Source organism: Micropterus dolomieu, linkage group LG04 (genome assembly GCF_021292245.1).
Source record: "Micropterus dolomieu isolate WLL.071019.BEF.003 ecotype Adirondacks linkage group LG04, ASM2129224v1, whole genome shotgun sequence".
In the NCBI taxonomy this organism is placed as follows: Eukaryota; Metazoa; Chordata; class Actinopteri; order Centrarchiformes; family Centrarchidae; genus Micropterus; species Micropterus dolomieu.
This window is the reverse complement of record NC_060153.1, coordinates 13,554,012-13,573,010: the sequence shown is the minus strand read 5'-3', so window position 1 is coordinate 13,573,010 and position 18,999 is coordinate 13,554,012. Positions and strand designations below refer to the sequence as shown.

The 18,999-nt window shown below is 40.5% G+C and overlaps 1 protein-coding gene across 1 annotated transcript; it reads left to right on the top strand.

Annotated features, from left to right (window-relative positions):
* Positions 1-2,618: 2,618 nt before the first annotated feature.
* klf3 (Kruppel-like factor 3 (basic)) lies at positions 2,619-18,505 on the top strand. Its single transcript, XM_046047869.1, has 6 exons — positions 2,619-2,914; positions 10,923-10,983; positions 11,448-11,976; positions 13,148-13,292; positions 16,157-16,323; positions 16,421-18,505. Exons 2-6 carry the CDS (start codon positions 10,942-10,944, stop codon positions 16,600-16,602), a joined length of 1,065 nt encoding a protein of 354 aa, XP_045903825.1. The 5' UTR covers positions 2,619-2,914; positions 10,923-10,941; the 3' UTR covers positions 16,603-18,505.
* Positions 18,506-18,999: the final 494 nt, after the last annotated feature.

Here is an 18,999-nt window from a genome sequence, read left to right as displayed (position 1 = left end):
CTGTCGGACCTGAGGGCTCTGTGAGTGGGCGGCTTGCCGGCCTCACTCCTCCCGCGGGTTGGCGCAGGCTTCCCCCGCCGCCACTTGCGGAGCTCCTCAACTCCTCTACTTTCAAGCACATTTTTTTTCATAAAACTGTCAATATTCGAAATCTACACAGCTGATTTCCCACCTCAAAACTTCTCAAAAGTGGATTTAGTGATGAAATAATGTATGAAACTTGTAAAATATAAAACTTTCTGCTGCTGACGATTCTCTCTGACCAATCAGCAGTCTGTCTTGTTTTCACGTCACATTTTAGTATTGCCTCAGCGCACTTGGAACCTCGACGGAGGTGATACAAAAAAGTACCTGGTAGCAATTACAGGTACAACTTTTCCACAATGGAAAACCAAAAAAAAAGGAGAGTAGGGTGGAGGCAAGTCGAGCTGGTACCATGCAGTGGAAAAGGGGCTAAACATGACTAAATGAATGATAATGTTGCTCAAAAACTGCTGGGTATGTAAATAAGAACTGTTTGCTAACACGTTTGGCATATCAACAATATGTTAGTGTTTCTGCTGCATTTTTTTTGTTGAATTGCTTTTTGACTTTTATAACATTGATTTACAGTGGTGGAGTATAAACAGACCATTTACTCAAACATTTTACTTATTTGTTAGTTTACTCCCGGCTGCCGTTGATTTTCTTCCACCTGATATGTCGCAAAGAAGATTAGCTTGTCACTGGTGTATTTTCAACATTCACAGTAACACATTTAATGAATATTTGAGTGACTTTAATGTATGGGTTTGTTTCAGTAGTCATCAAGGTCAGTAATACTTTCACTTTCCTCAGTGAAACTCTTTGATGTACAGTCTTTGCAAAGAGTCAAGGGAAAACAAAACAATGATCTGAAAAGCCTCAAGCACGAGTTGGGTGTTGCTTCTCAGTGGGATAAACTAGTAGAACACACTTTTTCACATTACATGGATTCATTTGTTTCAGTGTTAATACCAAAATATTGCACAATGGGTCTTGAGTGTGAAGCATAAATATTGATGTTATGGCTGCATGCAGTTTAATTTACAATGGGTACTGATTTAGATCAGTAGTTAAACTGTTGACATGGGCTGTGTTTGAGGTGTCCTGAAACATAATTTTAATGTGCACCTGTCAGCCAATCAGAAACGAACATTTTCTGCACATGAAATTATATCATCTCTGTTTTTCTCTCTGTTGTGTAATTGTCACTCCCGCACCCAACAGTAATGCAGTTCCTCGTAAGAAGAATTTTCTTGTCACGGCCTCTTCCTTCTGCATACACACGTGCAGTGGTGAAACTCAGTACATTTGTTAAAGCCTTAATACTTGAACTTTATGCTACTGTGTATTTCCACACTACTGCATTTCAAGAGTCAAATGTACTTTTTATTGTTACTTTGTAAAATAAAATTTTACATAGAAAACATTTACTTAGTGTTGACTTTATTAGGTACACCTGTACAATCTAATACAATCCAATACAACTGTTCTGCCATTAAGGCGACTTTTATGATGCCTCTAATATTGACACTGTCATAGAGGTGTTAATTAAATCATATGTTTTAGCAATAACAAGATTCTGATTTTATGCATACTTTTGAGATAATTAACTAATAATACTTATTTGCTTTTAAATAATATTTTAAACAAACAGAATGTCGGCACACACATATAAAGTCTTTTTGTTAATTGTAGGCAAAAATGAAGGTGTTTCGGCTTGAAGCCATCATCACCTTAATCAAACCAGCAGAAATGACAATTTACTTTTGCTGTGGTATTACTATTTCTGTATAAGCTATGTAAAAAATAGCAGCAGAAGCTTTTCATCACTTTTTCCTCAATGCATCATTCAGGTCAGGGTGCCACATTTACAGTGGTATTAAAGGCATTCCTATACTTAAGTGATTAGTGATCAGTGATCAGTGATTATTAGCAAGTACTACATTCACAATAGGCTACTTGTTTTTTCAACAAATAGTACAAAATTATAAATTATTAAAAATAAATTGACGACATTAAAAAAATTAAAAGGAAAAGCAGCAAATCCTCACATTTAAGAAGCTGGAAGCATGGTATGTTTTTGCATTAAAAATGACAATGATCAAAATAGGTGCAGGTCAGTGGAATAAGTATGAATTAATCAAAACTTTCAGCTCTATTTGTCTTCATTTTGTAAAGTAGGCTTAACTCAAGTTATCAAATAAATGTAGTGGAGTACTACAATATTCCCTTCTGAATTGTAGGCTACTAGCTGTGAAGTTGCATGAAATAGAAAAACTAAAATTTGTAGTCTACTTATAAGTAGACATACAGTATATAGCCTAATCTACTTGACTGCAAATGTGGCACACTGAACATTTAAATTGTATTAAAACACAAAAGCGACACCGTAGCCCACAGTTTCATTAACAACAGGTCGCTGCTTTTGTTAATAATGAATTGACATAGGTGAACTTTTGAAAAGAAGCTTTCAACACATACACACACACAGAGACGCGCACGCACACACGAGCTGGACCACCCCGCCCCGGTCCCGCCCAGCTGCCCGACCCCACGGAGAACAGACCCACGGCGAATCATGTGACAGCAACAGTTTCTAAACGACAAAACTGGAGAGAGAAAGAGACACTCAAACACACACAGAGGGAGAGAGAGAAAGAGGGAGTTTCGTAACTTAGGGAAGTTTTGTGGAGCCATCGATCACCGGAGCGTCTTGTTTTTTTCTGTGCCTGATGTCAGTGACACAGCGGAGGGCTGATTGTCGCCTGCGCCACTTTTTCTGCGGAGTTGCCTAATTGAGTTTCTATCAGAGAGGGAAGCCTTTGCCCTTCAGCAGGGTAGCTGTGAATCTTCCGTCTCTCCTTCCGGATTAGACCACTACGTCCGAGAAGTAGGTTTGACACTGTGATCTTCCTCTGCTGCGGTGTGTGCCCGACCAGTTTCTGTTGACCCCGGCGAACTGGTCTTATTTCCTCTCGGATGTGCTGCGGTAAAGCCAATTGCTGCGTGGTCTTTTTAAAAGGTTAGATGTGGTAGTAGATGCAGTAAAAGAAGACTTTATTATGGGAAAGCGGTAGAGAAGTCCATAAATTCAGAGTTGTGGGTCTTATTTTAATGAGATCAAGCTGCTTTTGTCTGGTTAATTTGCCTAATTAGTTCATTACTCAAAGTTGTTTTTATGTTAGTTTATTGATTTATGTGTGTGTTGCGTGTTTCACGTTGTGAAAATAAAAAAAAAAGTAATGGCCATGATCTTATCGCTGACCCGTATACCTGATGTAACCCGACAGCAAGGCAGCAGAGAGTCAATGCTATTTATAGCCTTTTATATAACATAGTGTTGTTTAATTAGGCTAGTTAAATAAAATAAAAAAATGCAGGGAGGGAGACTTAGAGAGTCTGCTGTAGTGATGTGTCTCCCTCTGTGTAGTTGGTTCCTCTCTTTTTCAGTGTTAATGACATTTAACAACCTGTGAACACATAATGTGTGTTTAAATCGTGTTTAAAATGGTCCGGATTTAGAGATTTAGTAGTTTGTGATCAATTAGAAATCAGTTGATCTGGGGGTTTTTTTCGATTAAGAAGTGTCTCAGAAATGTCCCCAAACATTTTTACAAATTGCCCATTACAAGTTCTGAGTGACATCTTTAAGTGATCTTTATCCACAATATGAATATAATCAATTAAAAATAATATAAAAGAAAGCACAAAAGCAGAAAATTTCACTTTGGAGAAGCTGGAATCAGAGAGGATTTGCCGTTTTTGTTTAAATAAACTGAAAGATTCAGTGATTATCAAAACAGTTGCAGACCTTCTGTCATGCTGCTTGTTGATTGATTGATTGCTAGAGCTGTAGATCATATTGACAGGGCATCAGTAGCCTAAAAGGCCGAATGTGATGCTGATGCAGAATCAAGCAGTGGCGGGTGAGAGAATGAGAGATGAGCTGCTGCTGGTGTTTGGCTGAGTACAGTGTTACACACATCTGGCAGGTGTGTGTGTGCAGGCTACAGTAACAGAAAAAGAGTGTCTTTGTCCTCTCTTTTCACATATTTAACAATACACATCTCTTTCTCTCTCTCTCTCTCTCCGTCTGTGTGTGTGTTTCTCTGTCTCTCCCTGTTTCCTGTGCTTTGTTTCAAGGCTGAGGCTTGCGTCACACATTCCACTTGGCATATGAAGCCCTTATCCTGTTTAGAGCCTGGAGTTAGAGAGAAAGAGGGAGAAAGAAAGGAGAGAGGGATGTGGATGTGGGGGGTGGACGGGTGGAATGAGGGCGACTTCTCCCTCTCTCTGCCTTTGTTTTACTTTACACTCTTCTCTTGCTCTTGAAAAGTTTTTAAAAAAGCAGGAGAAAAAGATGAGTTCACATCTCTTTTTTTAATTTATTCCTGTATTTATTTGTCTCTCATTAGAGCTGACACGCATTTATGCGGGCACGCCCCAAATACCCCACCCACCCCCTACGCCTTCTTTTCCTGAATCATCATGCTGATGTTATCTGCTGGAACAAAATGTGTTTGAGTGGGTACACACACACACACACACACTGCTCAAAGGGCATGTCCTAGGGAACATTAGGGCTAAACATTAAACTCCTGAATGCAGAGTAGTTGGTGATTCTCCATTAGAAGTTAAGGAAATAAGGACACTGTCCACAGACAGCCATAAACGTAAAAAGCTGTAATTTGTTACACAACTTCAAATGCGTGCCAGCACACGCACACACACACACACAAGGCTGTGTAAAAGCACACACACATGCAGATGTGCTGTGTGTCTGTTGCCGCTTTTAAACCACTGGATTGAGCCACTGTGACTGTGTGGCTCTTTCTTACCGCCACCCCACCCCCTCCCCATGTTTGAGGTTCATTGAAGTTTTGTCATATTTTGGTCAAAACCCACTTCGTTTTCTTCCCCATTTGTGTCTCTGCCTTGTTCTTTCCACTTCCATTTTGACATAGTTTGGTCAGAACGGCTGTTTTCTTTGCCCTTTCTCTCCTTCTATCCCCCCCTCTCTCTTCTCATTCTTTGGGTTGGGAGGTGCAGGGGGAGGGGGGGTTCAGACAGGAAACCGCAGGCCCCCTGCAGCAGCACCCCCCCATTTGGCTCCTCTCTCCTCCTCCTCCTGCTTCTCTGCTTTACACCCCCCGACCCATCACGCAGTGTGGAAATAATAACAGTCAGACTAAACTCTGAGGGCTTCCGCTTCTCTCACTTTTTCTCCCTGGCAGCCTCTCTCGTTCTCTCCTTCCCTCTGTCCTCAGTTGTCTGGAAAGCCTCAAAACTCTTGCTCTCTTTGACAAGTAGGGCTTGAGGTGTGTGCACGTGTGCGTCATTTGAGCCTTATGTCAACTCCGCTGTGTCTTTAAATGTGTGTACCCGTGTGTTTGTATGTGTGTGTGATGATGGATCCTGTTTCCTCTCCCCTACTGACGGCCCCCTCTGGCTTCTCCCCGAGGTCTCCAGCCCCACAGTCTGCTGGAGAGGAGCGCAGAGGGGCTACGTGCCTGTGTATGTGTGGGTGTGTGTTTGGGGGAGTAAGATGAGGGAATAGGAAGCCAAAATAAGAGGATAGGGGGCTTCAGCAGGGGCCTTAAAGTGAGAGGAGTCAAAGTCAGAGCATGTAAGGTGTTATTAGGGGAGTCATAGAAGTGAGGTAAGAGGTTGAAATTAGGGGGCAGGGAGGTAGAGTAGGGGTTGAGAGCTTGAAAGAAGGAGAAAATCCTAGTGAGTCAAGGGCAAACAGATGGCGTGTGGAACAATAAGAAAGTACATAGGAGGTGAGCTCAGAAAAGGAAAAGTAAAGCACTGGAATATTAGCTCGCCACCTTGATGAGTCATGTAATTGGGATCTTAAATAAAGGACAACCAGTGCATTCCCTGAGGGGTCTAAATAGGTAACACGGTGTGAGTCAAGCTGCAGTGCGTACATGAAGTTTTACCCTGCAAGCGGTGAAGTGTGACAGTGCTTGAGTGCTGTTTGAGTCCGGTGATTTGTGATTAAAATGACAGTCAGGTGTAAGACAGGTAAGGTGAGACTGACAAGGTAAAAGAGGTGGTAGAGTAAAGGAGTCAGAAGCAGAGAAGTGAAGGCTGTGTGTGTGTGTGTGTGTGTGTGTGTGTGTGTGTCTATTGCGGCGTGTTCCTGGACAAAGACGTTGTCTGGAGGTTTCTGGTCTCTCTGGTGATCTCATCATCTCCAGCCTGTTGCCATTAGTGTGTGTGTGTGCGCAGCCCCATTTGTGTGTACGTTTGAGCATGTATGCGTGTCTGTAATAATTTAGTCCTTTAGTGATTTAGTGTGTGTATTCTGTTGAGCTAGCAGAAACTTGGTGTGCGGCTGTGAGTGTGTATAAGTGTGTGTGTGTGTGTGTGTGTGTGTGTGTGTGTGGTTGAGTTAGTAGCCAAGGACTCCAGCCCACAATATTTTCCCCTTCAGTCATGTTGTTTTATATCATTCATAGAGAGGGAGAGAGAAGGAGTGTGGGGTAGTGTGCGGTTCAGATAAATACAGTAGTTAAGACTTGAGTGATTGCTGAGGAGTGACTGAAGGAAATGTGTAGAAGAAGATCAGGAGGGTGAGTCCAAGGGTGGATACAGAGAGAGAGAGAGAGAGAGAGAGAGAGAGAGGGGGGCATAGGAAGTGTTTGCTGAGTGGGTTGGGGTTGAGTACACAATGGCACTACTGACCTAGAAGGGCAATATTTGCAGACCACACTTGACATGCACAAACACACGTAGAGCACGCAGGGAGAAAAATACTCCTCAACAACCCAGGTGGGGCTACTTATTTACTAAAAAGGTGCAGTAAACACTGGCTCCTTCACTTCACAGCATGTGTGTCCTTTGATTTTGGGAATGCTCTGATGAAGCAGAGATGCAACAGCTGTCTGATTTCTACTCTCTCAGAAAGAGGTTGTTGTCTTCCATCTTATCTGTTTGACCCGTTAAAAAACTCCACCTGTCGGGGGATCAACGCAACTATTATAGGTTTGCAACTATTTATTATTATTTATTATTTATTCATTTGTAGATTATTTTTTCTCGTTTAGTCTGTAATCATCATCATTATCATTTGGTTAATAGAATTACTAACGTCTTCTTTTGACGGACCTGCATTTCAAAACCTAATTATTCAATTTACCGTCAGAGAAAGGAAAGCAGCAAATCCTCACGATTAAATAAATTGGGAATTTGGTGTGTTTGCTTGAAAAAGAACTTTTACTAAATTATCAAAATAGTTACTGCTGGTTCATTTTCTGTCAAATGATGCCATCCACAGATCAACAAGCTCCAGCTGCAGATTTTCTTTTCTCTCCCGAGGATGGGTTGTGGAGGTGTACTGAGGAAGATGCTGCGCAGCTAAATTCATTTTCTTTCCTGTGATTGTCTAAACTCTCTGTGTCTCATTGTATTTATCCTTTTATGACACACCCCAAGGGAAAGTTGGTCTATAGTTGGCCTTTTTCACAAGGACCATCTAAAAACAAATGATCTTAATGATCTTTTGTTTCTGCTGCTGCAATGTGACCCAGATCTCTGTCACCATCACCAAAATTGCTCCGTGTTTACTCAAACCAATGACAAGCAGATTTATCTCACTAAACTGGTATTACACTGGTAGTATTGTGTCCAAAAACTACCTGCAACCACCTGCACATGAACCAGCCTGTGAGAGGCTAAACTGCATGACACATGAACCCTGAGAGAACGGTGTTCCCATCACTGCATGTGTGCCGAGTGCTGCAGGGTTTTAGTCCTGTGTTTTTATGACAGATGGACTTAGGCAACTGATGTTCTAAAAGATAATTACGGAATTTTCTTCCACGTGAACATATATGTGCATTTGCACATAGAAGTACACGTGACTCGTGTTCACAGGAACACTCTGAGCCAAGATGCATTTACTGTAAGTGTAGTTTAAAGGAGGCCCCCGAGGTCCTCATGAGGTCATAAATGTATGTTTGTGTCTAATGGATGTTTTCTTGGTTTTACATGCACAGCACCTTATTGAAGTAGCTTGTAATCTGAAGTCACAGGTTTCTTTTTATCAGGCTACAGTTTCAGAAATGATTTTCAGATCAGTTCTACACATTTGACAACCTGTCACCTTCGTGAAACAACAGTGATAGCAGCAGCAGCAACTTAAGAAATGTTGATGTGGCCACATAATGGCAAAAAAGCTTTCCTATAGATGCTGTTCATCAGCAAATCTACGTTTACATTTTGTCTAAACAACTTTTTTTTTTTGCTGGGTGCTAAACGATCAGTCGATGCTAATTAAGTGTTTTTATGTAAATGTTTAGTCCCCCGATTTAGCATTCGCAACATATAATTACAAACTATAAAGTAATTGTAAAGCAGTTATAAGGACATTTTAAGTCTTTATTAATGTACGGTATTTGTCAACAATTATAACTTCTCCTATGATGTTTTTATGATTTTTATTGAATATGATTACACCCGTGTTTTACTATATTGTCATTCATTATCTGTTAATACACCAACATCCAGTTATCCACAGGAAGAGTTATAGTTACAAAATGCATCAGTAAACACTTAATTTTACTATGTGTTATAAACCAGTTATTAAATAAACTAAAATATACATTATAAATTCTAAATTAAATTAGTTGAATGTTTAGGTTTTTGACTGTACAGACAGATCAAGGATTTAAAGATTTGAGTACTATATCGATAATAATCGTTAGTAGCAGTTGTACATGTTAGACTAGAACCTTGGATTGGAGGCTGTGACTAGATTATATTGTCTGGGCCTGCTTTCAGGTGCTTTCCATCAATGATACTGTGTCTCCATGTTTGCATCTGTGATTAGTTGTGAGTCAGGGATGTGTCTTTTGCAAAAGTCCTACTCTTTCAATACAAGTACTTCCTGCGTTGCTGTTTCGGTAGCAGAGGGGAAATATTTAAATATGAAAACAGGATAGACGCAAGGTGTGGGGACTTCCACAGTGGCCACTGACTTTCCAAACCCAAACAGTCTTTTGGACATTTAGAATTTCGTGTGTATTCGATGTATTCACACTGTACACGTACAAGCTGAGAAGCAGAAAGGTTTCTTCTTTTGTCCTTTTCCAGTTTCGTAATCTATTTGTTTGCTTCAAACCTGCAATTTTTGTCACCTCTGTGTGTGATTTACAACCACAATAGAACAACTGCTTGACCTCTAGTTGAACTACAATACAATACAAACCCGGATTAGAAAACACACCCTCAAAGACATATGTACACACACACACACACACCAGTCCTCACCTGACCACAGTCTCTTTGTTTCTTGGAGCCGGGAGAAGGGCGAGGCGTCATGTTCACACCCTTCCTGACCCAGCAAGCAAGCATCCTGCTCTCCTATTGGTGTGTGTGTGTGTGTGTGTGTGTGTGTGTGTGAGAGACACAGAGAGGAGAGACGGCCTGTGTTCTAGCCCATTTGTTAATAATTAAAGGCTAACTTGTCTCCAGACTGTGGACTTTAATCAGGACACACACACACACAGACTCCCTAAGGGTACATTCTTTGACAGTTCATGTTGCCTTAATGCTCCAGTGAACACACAACCATGCTCATAAACACTCATTTAGACACAAACACAGAGTCATCCCAGCTGCACCTGGCTATTCAAAGTCAAGGTAACTGGAAGTACCTTTGAAACCTCACACGCTCTTGATCCAAACTCTTACAGGCCTCAGTAGGTGGTGTGTGTGTGTGTGTGTGTGTGTATTTGAAATGTGTAAGTCACTATCACTGTCTAGTTTTTGACAACGGACAGTTTTTTTTTTAGCCACATCATACCTGCAAGTCTCGCAGAACGACACGTTGTTCTGCATTGTCTGTTAATTGTTTTTTTTACACGGCCTGACAAACTGTTAGACGGACAAAATTGGCAGTGTGAGAAAGAAGAGCTTTTAGTGGAGATGGCAAAAAGTAGACAGGAGGAGAAGGTGTGACAGAAAACGTTGGCTATTTCAGCTATTGTCTGATGTGATTTACTGGAAGTAAGGTTGAGAGCGCTGACTCACACTTCAGAGACTTTTCAGGCACCTGTACTTAACTACAGACCCCTGCCTAGCCTTCCCCTCGGTGATTTATTTTTCATCACTTCTCAAATGTGTGTGTGTGTCTGTGTGTGTGCGCGTATACTTGCCGTGAAAGTAAGATCATTTTATAATTTACTGATGTTATTTAACTGTAAAAGATGAAAACAAGAAAATTAAGCAGGGTTATGGACAGGGTGGAATGTAACATTACATTTGCTCAAGTACTGTTCTTATGTACAATTATGAGTATTTCCATTTTATGCCACTTTATATTTTTACTCCACTACATCCACAGAGAAATGTTGTACTTTTTAGCACTTCATTAATCTGACCGCTATAGTCACTAGTTACTTTTCATGTTAATATTTTACAAAAACACAAGATTGTTAGAGATTAAACCTGTGGTTCCCAACCGTCTGTCTTCTTACGAGAAAGCAGTGTCTAGCTGAGGCCCATTGTCATGTTTCAGATGTTAGTTCCACCAGAGAGACATTTCCCCTCTAAACTTCTCACATGGCTTCATTTAAATAACTGTTTTAAAGCCAGAAGAGGTGACACTGCTATATTTTCTTCTCACCTCCATTTTTCATCTTACGACCCCTTAGATTTATCTTGTGATCCTTTATAGGGGCACATCCCCTAGGTTGGGACGTGGATGGAGAACTTCTTCCACCACTGGTTATGGATCATTACTGGCGTCCATGTTAAACAATACTGAACATAAAAATAAACAAAATCCCTCTTAAGTCAGTTAAGTGTGAGCTGAGTGTGTACATGTTGTGTATTAATTATATTAATTATGTGTACTGATGGCTGCATGTGTGTGTTTTGTCTTGTAGGAGCCTGGCCTGTGCAGCCATGCTGATGTATGATTACCCTCTGAAAACAGACATGGAGACGGTGAGGCATATGTGTTGAGTTTAGGGTGCTTGTGTGTGTGTGTGCTCCCTTCATGCCTGAACATGTTTTTGATGTCATACAGTAACTCTGACCTACAGATACACTTAACACACACCTACACACACGTCCGCTACGTGTCTAGACAGACTGGTTCCCACATTCCATCTCTTCCTGGACAAACAGCCTGCTGTACAGTGGACATTTACATACAATGGGTACAAACACTGCCAGGCAGCGGGCTAATGAACACACACACACACACACACACACACACACACACACACACACACACACACACAGACTGCACTTAACCATCCCACACATAGCTGGGTTCAAAATTTTTGGCTGTCTGTAGCTGTTTGTGTGGCAGAAACATGTTTTTCACTGTACAGCGGAAATGTTTAACTCTCTGCTCTTTTGTCACTGCTTCCTTCTTCTGCATCCTCGCTTTCTCTCTCTCACAGTCATTCTACGCTTCGCTAGTGAAAACCCCGGAGCCCTACGGAGTGATCTTCTCCCACCCCGCCCACCTGTACCACCCCACACACATGCATGCATTCACCCAGACCCACACTCTGAGCAACCCCACACACACCCAGATGGAGCCTGTGGATCTGTCAGTCAGCAAGCGCTCCTCCTCCACCTCTTCTTCCTCCTCTCCTCATTGCTCCTCCGCCTCCTCCCCGGCCTCCTCACGCAGCTCCCCGCCTTCCCCCTACAGCTCGGCGAGCCGCGCTTCCCCGCGCAGCTCCCCCAAACACTCCCAGCTGCGCTCCTCGCCACCTACTCCTTCACTTCCTTACCCCACCATGGGGGCTCCTCTTATCAGCTCGGGCTCCGGGGTCATCCAGGGGACAGGGGTCATGGTGCCTCCGGTCATGGTCCCTCTGTCCATCCTCTACCCCCCGCCTCTCCACCTGCATCAGCAGATAATGGTGAGCTCACATGTCGCCAGTGATGACGACCATCATCGAAGCAGGGAGCACAAGACAGGTGAATCCTCATTTATGGTTTCATTCAGGTTAATTGCAATTTCTATTCAATTTCAGTTCAGTTGGTTTTAGTTTTATTAACATGACATAATCTGCTACTACTGTGTGTTGCTGAACAGTTTAAAATAAATTAAACAAATAATTACCATTCATTTACAAAAATCAACCATTTAAATAAAAACAGGATAATACCCATTTATCTTTATACTTTATCAAAATACAGGATGTTGTTTTTCCAGATATTGTATGAAAAACATTTCTTCTTAAATGTATATATATATTTTTTTCTTAAAATGAGGAAGTTCATTTCCTCTGCTGTTAGAATATCAGTTTCAGCAGATTCTTGTTTCTTAGGGAAGCCATGGTTTTGTTTTTGTTCTGTTTTCTGTGGTCAGATGGAGGTCACTGACATTCAGAGGTCACCATCTCTGAATCTCCTATATTTGATGCACATAGAGAATAACAAAATGCATACATAATTGACGGATACAAATCAAATCAATATCAATAAAATAAATATTAGTTTAAGCTATATTTTGAATATTTTCACCACATTACCTTGCTGTCAGACTGTCCTTTTTGTACGCAGAACTGAAGCCTTTCTATCAGCCTCCTCAAAGGCCTCATCAGACTCCTCGTTTTACCTCACAGGACACGGGAGTTGCTGTTCTAGCGCGGCCTTGATTGGTTAGTTTGTGTTATTGCTTGACTTTGGTATTTTAACATGATAATTTAGATCCAAACTAACAATATAAAAAACACCAAAGTCACACAATCAAGGCAGCAGTAAACCAGCGACTCCCATGTTCTGCAAGGTAAAATTACAGTTTTTGTCAAAGGAGGCTAATGGCTTTAAGAGCACATAAATTAATATATGGCTTCAGTTCCCTTGTTGGAAATGGCTGTGTGACGGCAAGTTAAAGTGGTGAAAATACTCTTAATATAGCATAAAATTAAAATGGCATTGATTTTTTCAAGGGGAGCCTTTTTTGTAGGTGGCTAGAACACATTGCTGCCATCTACTCTGGGTAATACACTGACTATGGATAAGCACCTCATTCAGCCCCACTTAAAAAAATCCAAACTAACCCTCTATTGTGAATATTTCCTGACCAAGCTGCAGCATTGACCATACTGAACAGCTCTCTCTTGTGAATATTTTGTCTACCCAGTTCACTCTACGAAGCCCCTGGAACTGCGAGGCGACACCCATGACCTGCACAAGCCAATCAAAACAGAGCCTCGCCATGAGCTCGCTCAAGAACTCCACAGCCACGAGATGAAATCATCAGTGATCAGGATATCACCTGAATTTGGGTGAGTGGTACACATACATTCGTACTTGTACAAATTTTGAAAGACACACCATAGGTTTTACAAGTTTCACTGTCTGCTGCAGAGTTTCCCCTTTTACTTTATATGGAAACGGCGTTCAGAGGCTTATTTTCAACTGAATCCATATCTGTTCCTGTTTTGATTTTTTTTTTTTTTTTTTTAGATTCAGGTACCTGGTCTCTGGCAATGTGGGCAAAGTTGAACTTTTTATGCAACAGTCATTCTTGAGAAAGCCTTGCTTTTGTTTTGAAATCATTTTCCCAACAGTGGTAATGGTTGTTAAAAATGTATTAAGTTCACATGAGGTAAGAAAACCTTCTCAAATTCATTAGTGGTTAATTTCATCTTAACATGGAGAACTTGTATAAACGAAAAACCTGTACAAAGGTATCCAAAAGTATGATTTAAATCAGGAAATATCTAGAGACTAAAAATATTACCAAACATTCAGTAAATAATCCAGACATCTCCAGATAAGTTCAACCAGGACGTTTGCATTTCGTTCTTTATCTCTCTCCACTCTTTTCATTTTTCATTTTCATTTATGGAGTTATATTTGTGTCTAAATTCTGTGCGTGCAATGGGACATTTTGAGCACAGAAAGAAAAAACATTTTTCCAAGCACACAAATTATATTTAGTTATGAAATTAGTATCAAAGCAAAGAGTAATTTCATTTGTGCTGTTAATTCATCCACATAAGTGCACAACATCTCTCAGTTTTAGTCATTTGCCCTTCCACAAAGTCCCTGTTCTGTACGCTCTCAGGTTTGTCTGCACATCTACTTAACATGACAGTTATAGTGCGCAACAATTCCAGTAGTCAGTCATTTCTATTTCTCCAAGTCTCCAGTCCGATCGCTAGTATTATATGTCATTTGGGAAGTAGGGAAAATATATGTATACATAAAAGCGTAACTTAGGTGTGTAAAACCATTTCAGTACTCAAAATGTCCCGTCTCGTACTCAAATATAATGCCATACATTTCTTGTCAAGTCGGTCACGTATCTATCTATCTAAAATGCAAAACTGTTCCAAAAATACTTTGGTAGAGATTAGAAGACAAATGGTTAGCACTGTTTTCAAAATATGCAAAGATGGCTGTGATAAACCCATCTCTTTAAACACTGTTGCCTCTTGTTGTTGATGCAGTGAGAATGTGGGTGAGCGGAGGCTAAGAGCAGCTAAGAGACACTTAGGACCAGTAACACAACAACTGTCATGAATGACACATGACGCTGCACTGTGTGGGGTGTGTCAGATTCCTTCATTCCACTTGGCGTCTTTTATTCTGTCATTTCCTTTCTCGCCCATCAGCCACACCTTTCATTACAGCCACTTCCCGGTTCTTCTTCTTATCATCCTTCAAATCAGCCACACACCTTCACAGCAGCCATCTTGAACTTCCTCCATTCCTCTTCCTCCTCTTCTCCCATATCTCCTTTCTTTCTCTCCCCTCCCTCCTTCCTTACTCAGCACTTCCTGTATTTTTTCAGCGCTTGTTGTCTGGCAGCTCCTACTCCTTCTTGCCCTCCTCTTCTGACCCCGTTCCAGTTCCCCCTCTCCTTCCTGTTTCCTCCCTCTCTCCTCACATCATCATCTGCTAGCTTTGTACCTCCGTGGTTCTTCCTCAACACAGTAACCGCTTTTTTTAGGAAGAAGTAATTGAATGTTGGTTATACATGTAATAGTCAGGAAATGTTGCCAGTTAGATCTTGCTTGTGTGTGCATGTGTTTGTGTTGTGTGAGCTGTCGTTGCCCTTGCCAACTGTGAAATAATTGGACCCTTAAGAAAAAAAAAAGTGGATGTATCTTTATCTGTCATTACCTCTCCTATCGAAACACATGAACAACGTAAATGTACTGTATGTATAAGGTAAATAGGTGAAGTTTGCTAAATGTGAATAATAATGATGTGTTGGTCTAAGTTTGTGTGCTAACCTAAAAGCACACTAACAGATGGGGACTCATGTCACTGTAGGTACAAAAATGAAGGCCCGAGCGGGTCAGGACTGCTTTTTCAGGGTTAAGACGGCATGGTTTTAGGGAATGCATTTATTTCAATGAGACATCCTGACGGGGATAGTGGAACAAACGTGTGTGTGTGTGTGTCGCAGGGGATTTTCTGCACATTCCTTTATGCAGAACTGATCTGCAAGGGATTCATATTTCAACACTTGACACCTGCTCTCAACTGCCACTTATACACACGCACACACATTTTAATGTGCAGAAAGATAACTCCTTCTTGTTTTCTTCTTTGACTGTGAAACACTTGAAAACGTCTCGCTTTTCTAGTCTCTGCTCTTCTATTCTTTTGTACTCTACTCTGTTAATCGTTTGATGGACTTTAATGTTGTACTTTGGCACAGAAAAAGCTTTCACAACGCATTCACACTCACTCACAAGAGGCAGAGTGTTAGAAATGTAATCTGCTTAGGCTCGTTCAAGTTGGAAAGAGTGTTGCCAAGTTGCATCTACTATTTCACCGTTTCTAGACTTCTAGACTTCTTATTTGTCTTATTTTTCAGTATTGCACAACAGATTTGATCAAGTTCCAGTGAGTGAATTTGTTGAATGGTTAAATGAAAACAACAACCGTGATAGAGGTTACAGGACAAAGCAAAGGCGTGGTATAGACTGGTAAGGGTAAGAGATGTTTTATTTTTCCACTTCCTGACAGGTAGCAGTTGTTATTGCATGGGAGAGAAGCGGCCACCAAATTAAACTTGCATTTAGATTGCAACATCATGAAAGAGGTGGCTGTGTTGGCCCTCTGCTGGTCAAATCAGATGAAGCAGCAGCAATAAACTCTAACATGAATCTCTTCTCCGTGTCTCTCCTAGGGCCAACAACCCATCAGTAATAGTGCATTCGGGCACGCAGCATCCTGTCCCTGCTGACTCTCCTGACACACTGAAAAAGAGGCGGATTCACCGCTGCGACTTCGCCGGCTGCAATAAAGTGTACACCAAGAGTTCCCACCTCAAAGCACACCGCAGGACACACACCGGTAACTGTTCACACAAACTGTTCACACATTTTTTATCCTTTACAAGCATTTCATTGATCATCATCTTTTTTTTTTTTGCTCCTCTCTATATGTGCAGGTGAGAAACCCTACAAGTGCATGTGGGAGGGCTGCACGTGGAAGTTCGCCCGTTCAGACGAGCTGACAAGACACTTCCGCAAGCACACGGGAGTCAAACCTTTCCAGTGCCCTGACTGTGAACGCAGTTTCTCCCGCTCCGACCACCTGGCTTTGCACAAGAAACGCCACCTCCTGGTGTGAAACCCTCCACCGGGCATTTTGAAAAAAAATTCGGTGCTGGTTTCAATGTTGTACTTTACCACTTTGACTTCAAGCTGGCCTTCTGCATTGGACTCCGACAGGGAGTGGGGGAAATGTTCCTTAAAGTGCAAGTTTAGACCCCCTTCACCTCATTGCGTTCGTCAATTTTTGATCCTATCTACAGATTTCTCAACAACTTATTTTGACCTCCTAATAACGTTGTTGCACCAGACATCTGATCAGCTGCGGGAGGTCCAGACTTTTTTTTTTAAAAGTGGCTGCAGCATCTCAGCTGGCTTGAGAGCAGCGCCCTCTTGTGGCCTAAGAACCAAACTGCATTGACACCGCTCTGTTTTAACCACGGACACACACTGCATGCTCATGCTTCATTTTATTTTTTTGCAACATCAGCTTTCATTTATCTGCATGCATTTAAGTAAAGATTGTGGACTTCAACGCACACACACGTTATTTGCTAGCTGGGCCAATATAATGTGAAACTTTCCAGAATGTATCATATCACACCTACTGTGCATCGTGTCATATAATCTTTCTTTCGTCAGCGCAGCTACATACCTGACATAACGCTAATACTAACTCCTCCTTCATGGAATCACAATAAAACACCACACACCGCATCTGCCTCTAGAAGCTTACATCATGAAGTGACAAACAACAACAGGTAGCTAATGCTTGCTTTCTCTTGTACATGCACACGTTTGACAGCACACAGCAGAAAACATGCACTTAGTAAAAGCAGCTAAGCCTCGGTCTGGTGTGCTTTTTTTTTTTTGGTATTTGGGTTTGAGAAACAAAAACAGGGGACTCTGGGTTTCTTTCATTCATTTGTCAGAATGAAGTGTTTTTTATGTTTTCATTCAGAAATGTGAAAGTTGCTGCACAGGGGCATTATGGTGTTAGTAAGGGGGGAAAAAACACCACTCAGTTGGTTTAAGGGTAGAAGCAATGAAGTGTCTTATGTCTTATCAATGTCTGATATCAAGTTTGTGTATATGAACTATTGTTTGGTTTGCGAATTGACACCGTGGTAGCCTTTTTTTTATTGTATGACACTTATATGGGAATGCAAAGCAGGGAAATTTGCTCTTAAATTTTTTGTTTTTCACGAGCAGATGAGTTTTATTCCAGACTGCCCTAAACTATATGTTATTTGAAAGAAAATGCTGTTTAATAAAACATTTTCTTAATTGAAAATCATACATTTTTAAAAATGCCATCATGATTTTACTACCGGTTTTTACAACTTCTGGAGAACAAAATAGTTTTGTTTATATGTTTTCGTTTATATAGTGTCTTTGTACATGTCTCCAATGTGCACTTTACATATATATATATATGCTATATATATAAAACATTCCCAAAGCTCAACATTTATTAATCACACCAGTTTTTTCTAGTCAAAGATCTGCTGGTCAATTTGATCCAAAACATTTAACAGGTTTCTTGGTTTGTCATTTTCTAATCATGTAAAACCTGAAGAAGGTGTGATAATAATTAATGTGATAATTTTATTCACATGTACACGCACACCGAATGTAGCGGCTCAACTGATCTGCGTTTGCCCCTGGATAATCTCTGCTTGTAAATGTTTTTTGTATCTCTGCAAATATAAGTTGTAATATATATATTTTATAATTGATTATTAGACTGAAAGGGCAATTAAAGGTTTTTATTAAGCATGATTTTGATACTCATAATAATGGATATTTTACATTTCTATAATGTTGTGTCTATAATAAACTCTGTCTCTTTTTAATCTAAATGTTGGCAATTCAAAGGGAACATGTTAAACTGTGAACATATAAGTATAGAGGTCTATCTGCAATTTTGCATTTATTTTAAAACAGAATATTCATACCACTTAATAAACTTATTGACAATATTTGCATATGTTGTCTTGTGTTAATGGAGATGTTAAAAAATGAGCTGATTGCCAGAAGATTAATTCACAACTATTTATTAGGATATTTGATTAGGATATTTTCCTAATCAAATGGCAAACATTTTATGGCACTAGATTCTCAAATGTGAAGATTTCCTCTCAGTTTTATTATTATTTTAGTTAAATTACTTTGGGATTCGCACTGGAGGGATGTCTTCACCTGCAATGTGGCCCTGGATGTAGAGCTAGCTAAGAGCTAATAAAAGCCAATAATATAATATCGATATTATAATGATTCGTGGTCTCAGCACACTTAACTGGTTTTTAAAAAATACACACACAGAGGTAATGGTAGCTTGTAACTAAGTACTTTCAGAAAACGTGTGTAAGCAACTCAGAAAAACTGCAATACAAAATATAATCAACTAATAAATTATGACATATTTTTTATACATTTAGCTACCCAGCAATACACAAATAGGTGAAATTAGTCC

Bases quoted from the DNA above. Each gene is read 5' to 3' on its own strand.
- klf3 (XM_046047869.1), top strand. From the start codon at position 10,942: ATGCTGATGTATGATTACCCTCTGAAAACAGACATGGAGACG. The intron at 11,977-13,147 runs GTGAATCCTCAT...TTGTCTACCCAG, and splicing joins AAGCAGGGAGCACAAGACAG to TTCACTCTACGAAGCCCCTG. The intron at 13,293-16,156 runs GTGAGTGGTACA...TGTCTCTCCTAG, and splicing joins AGGATATCACCTGAATTTGG to GGCCAACAACCCATCAGTAA.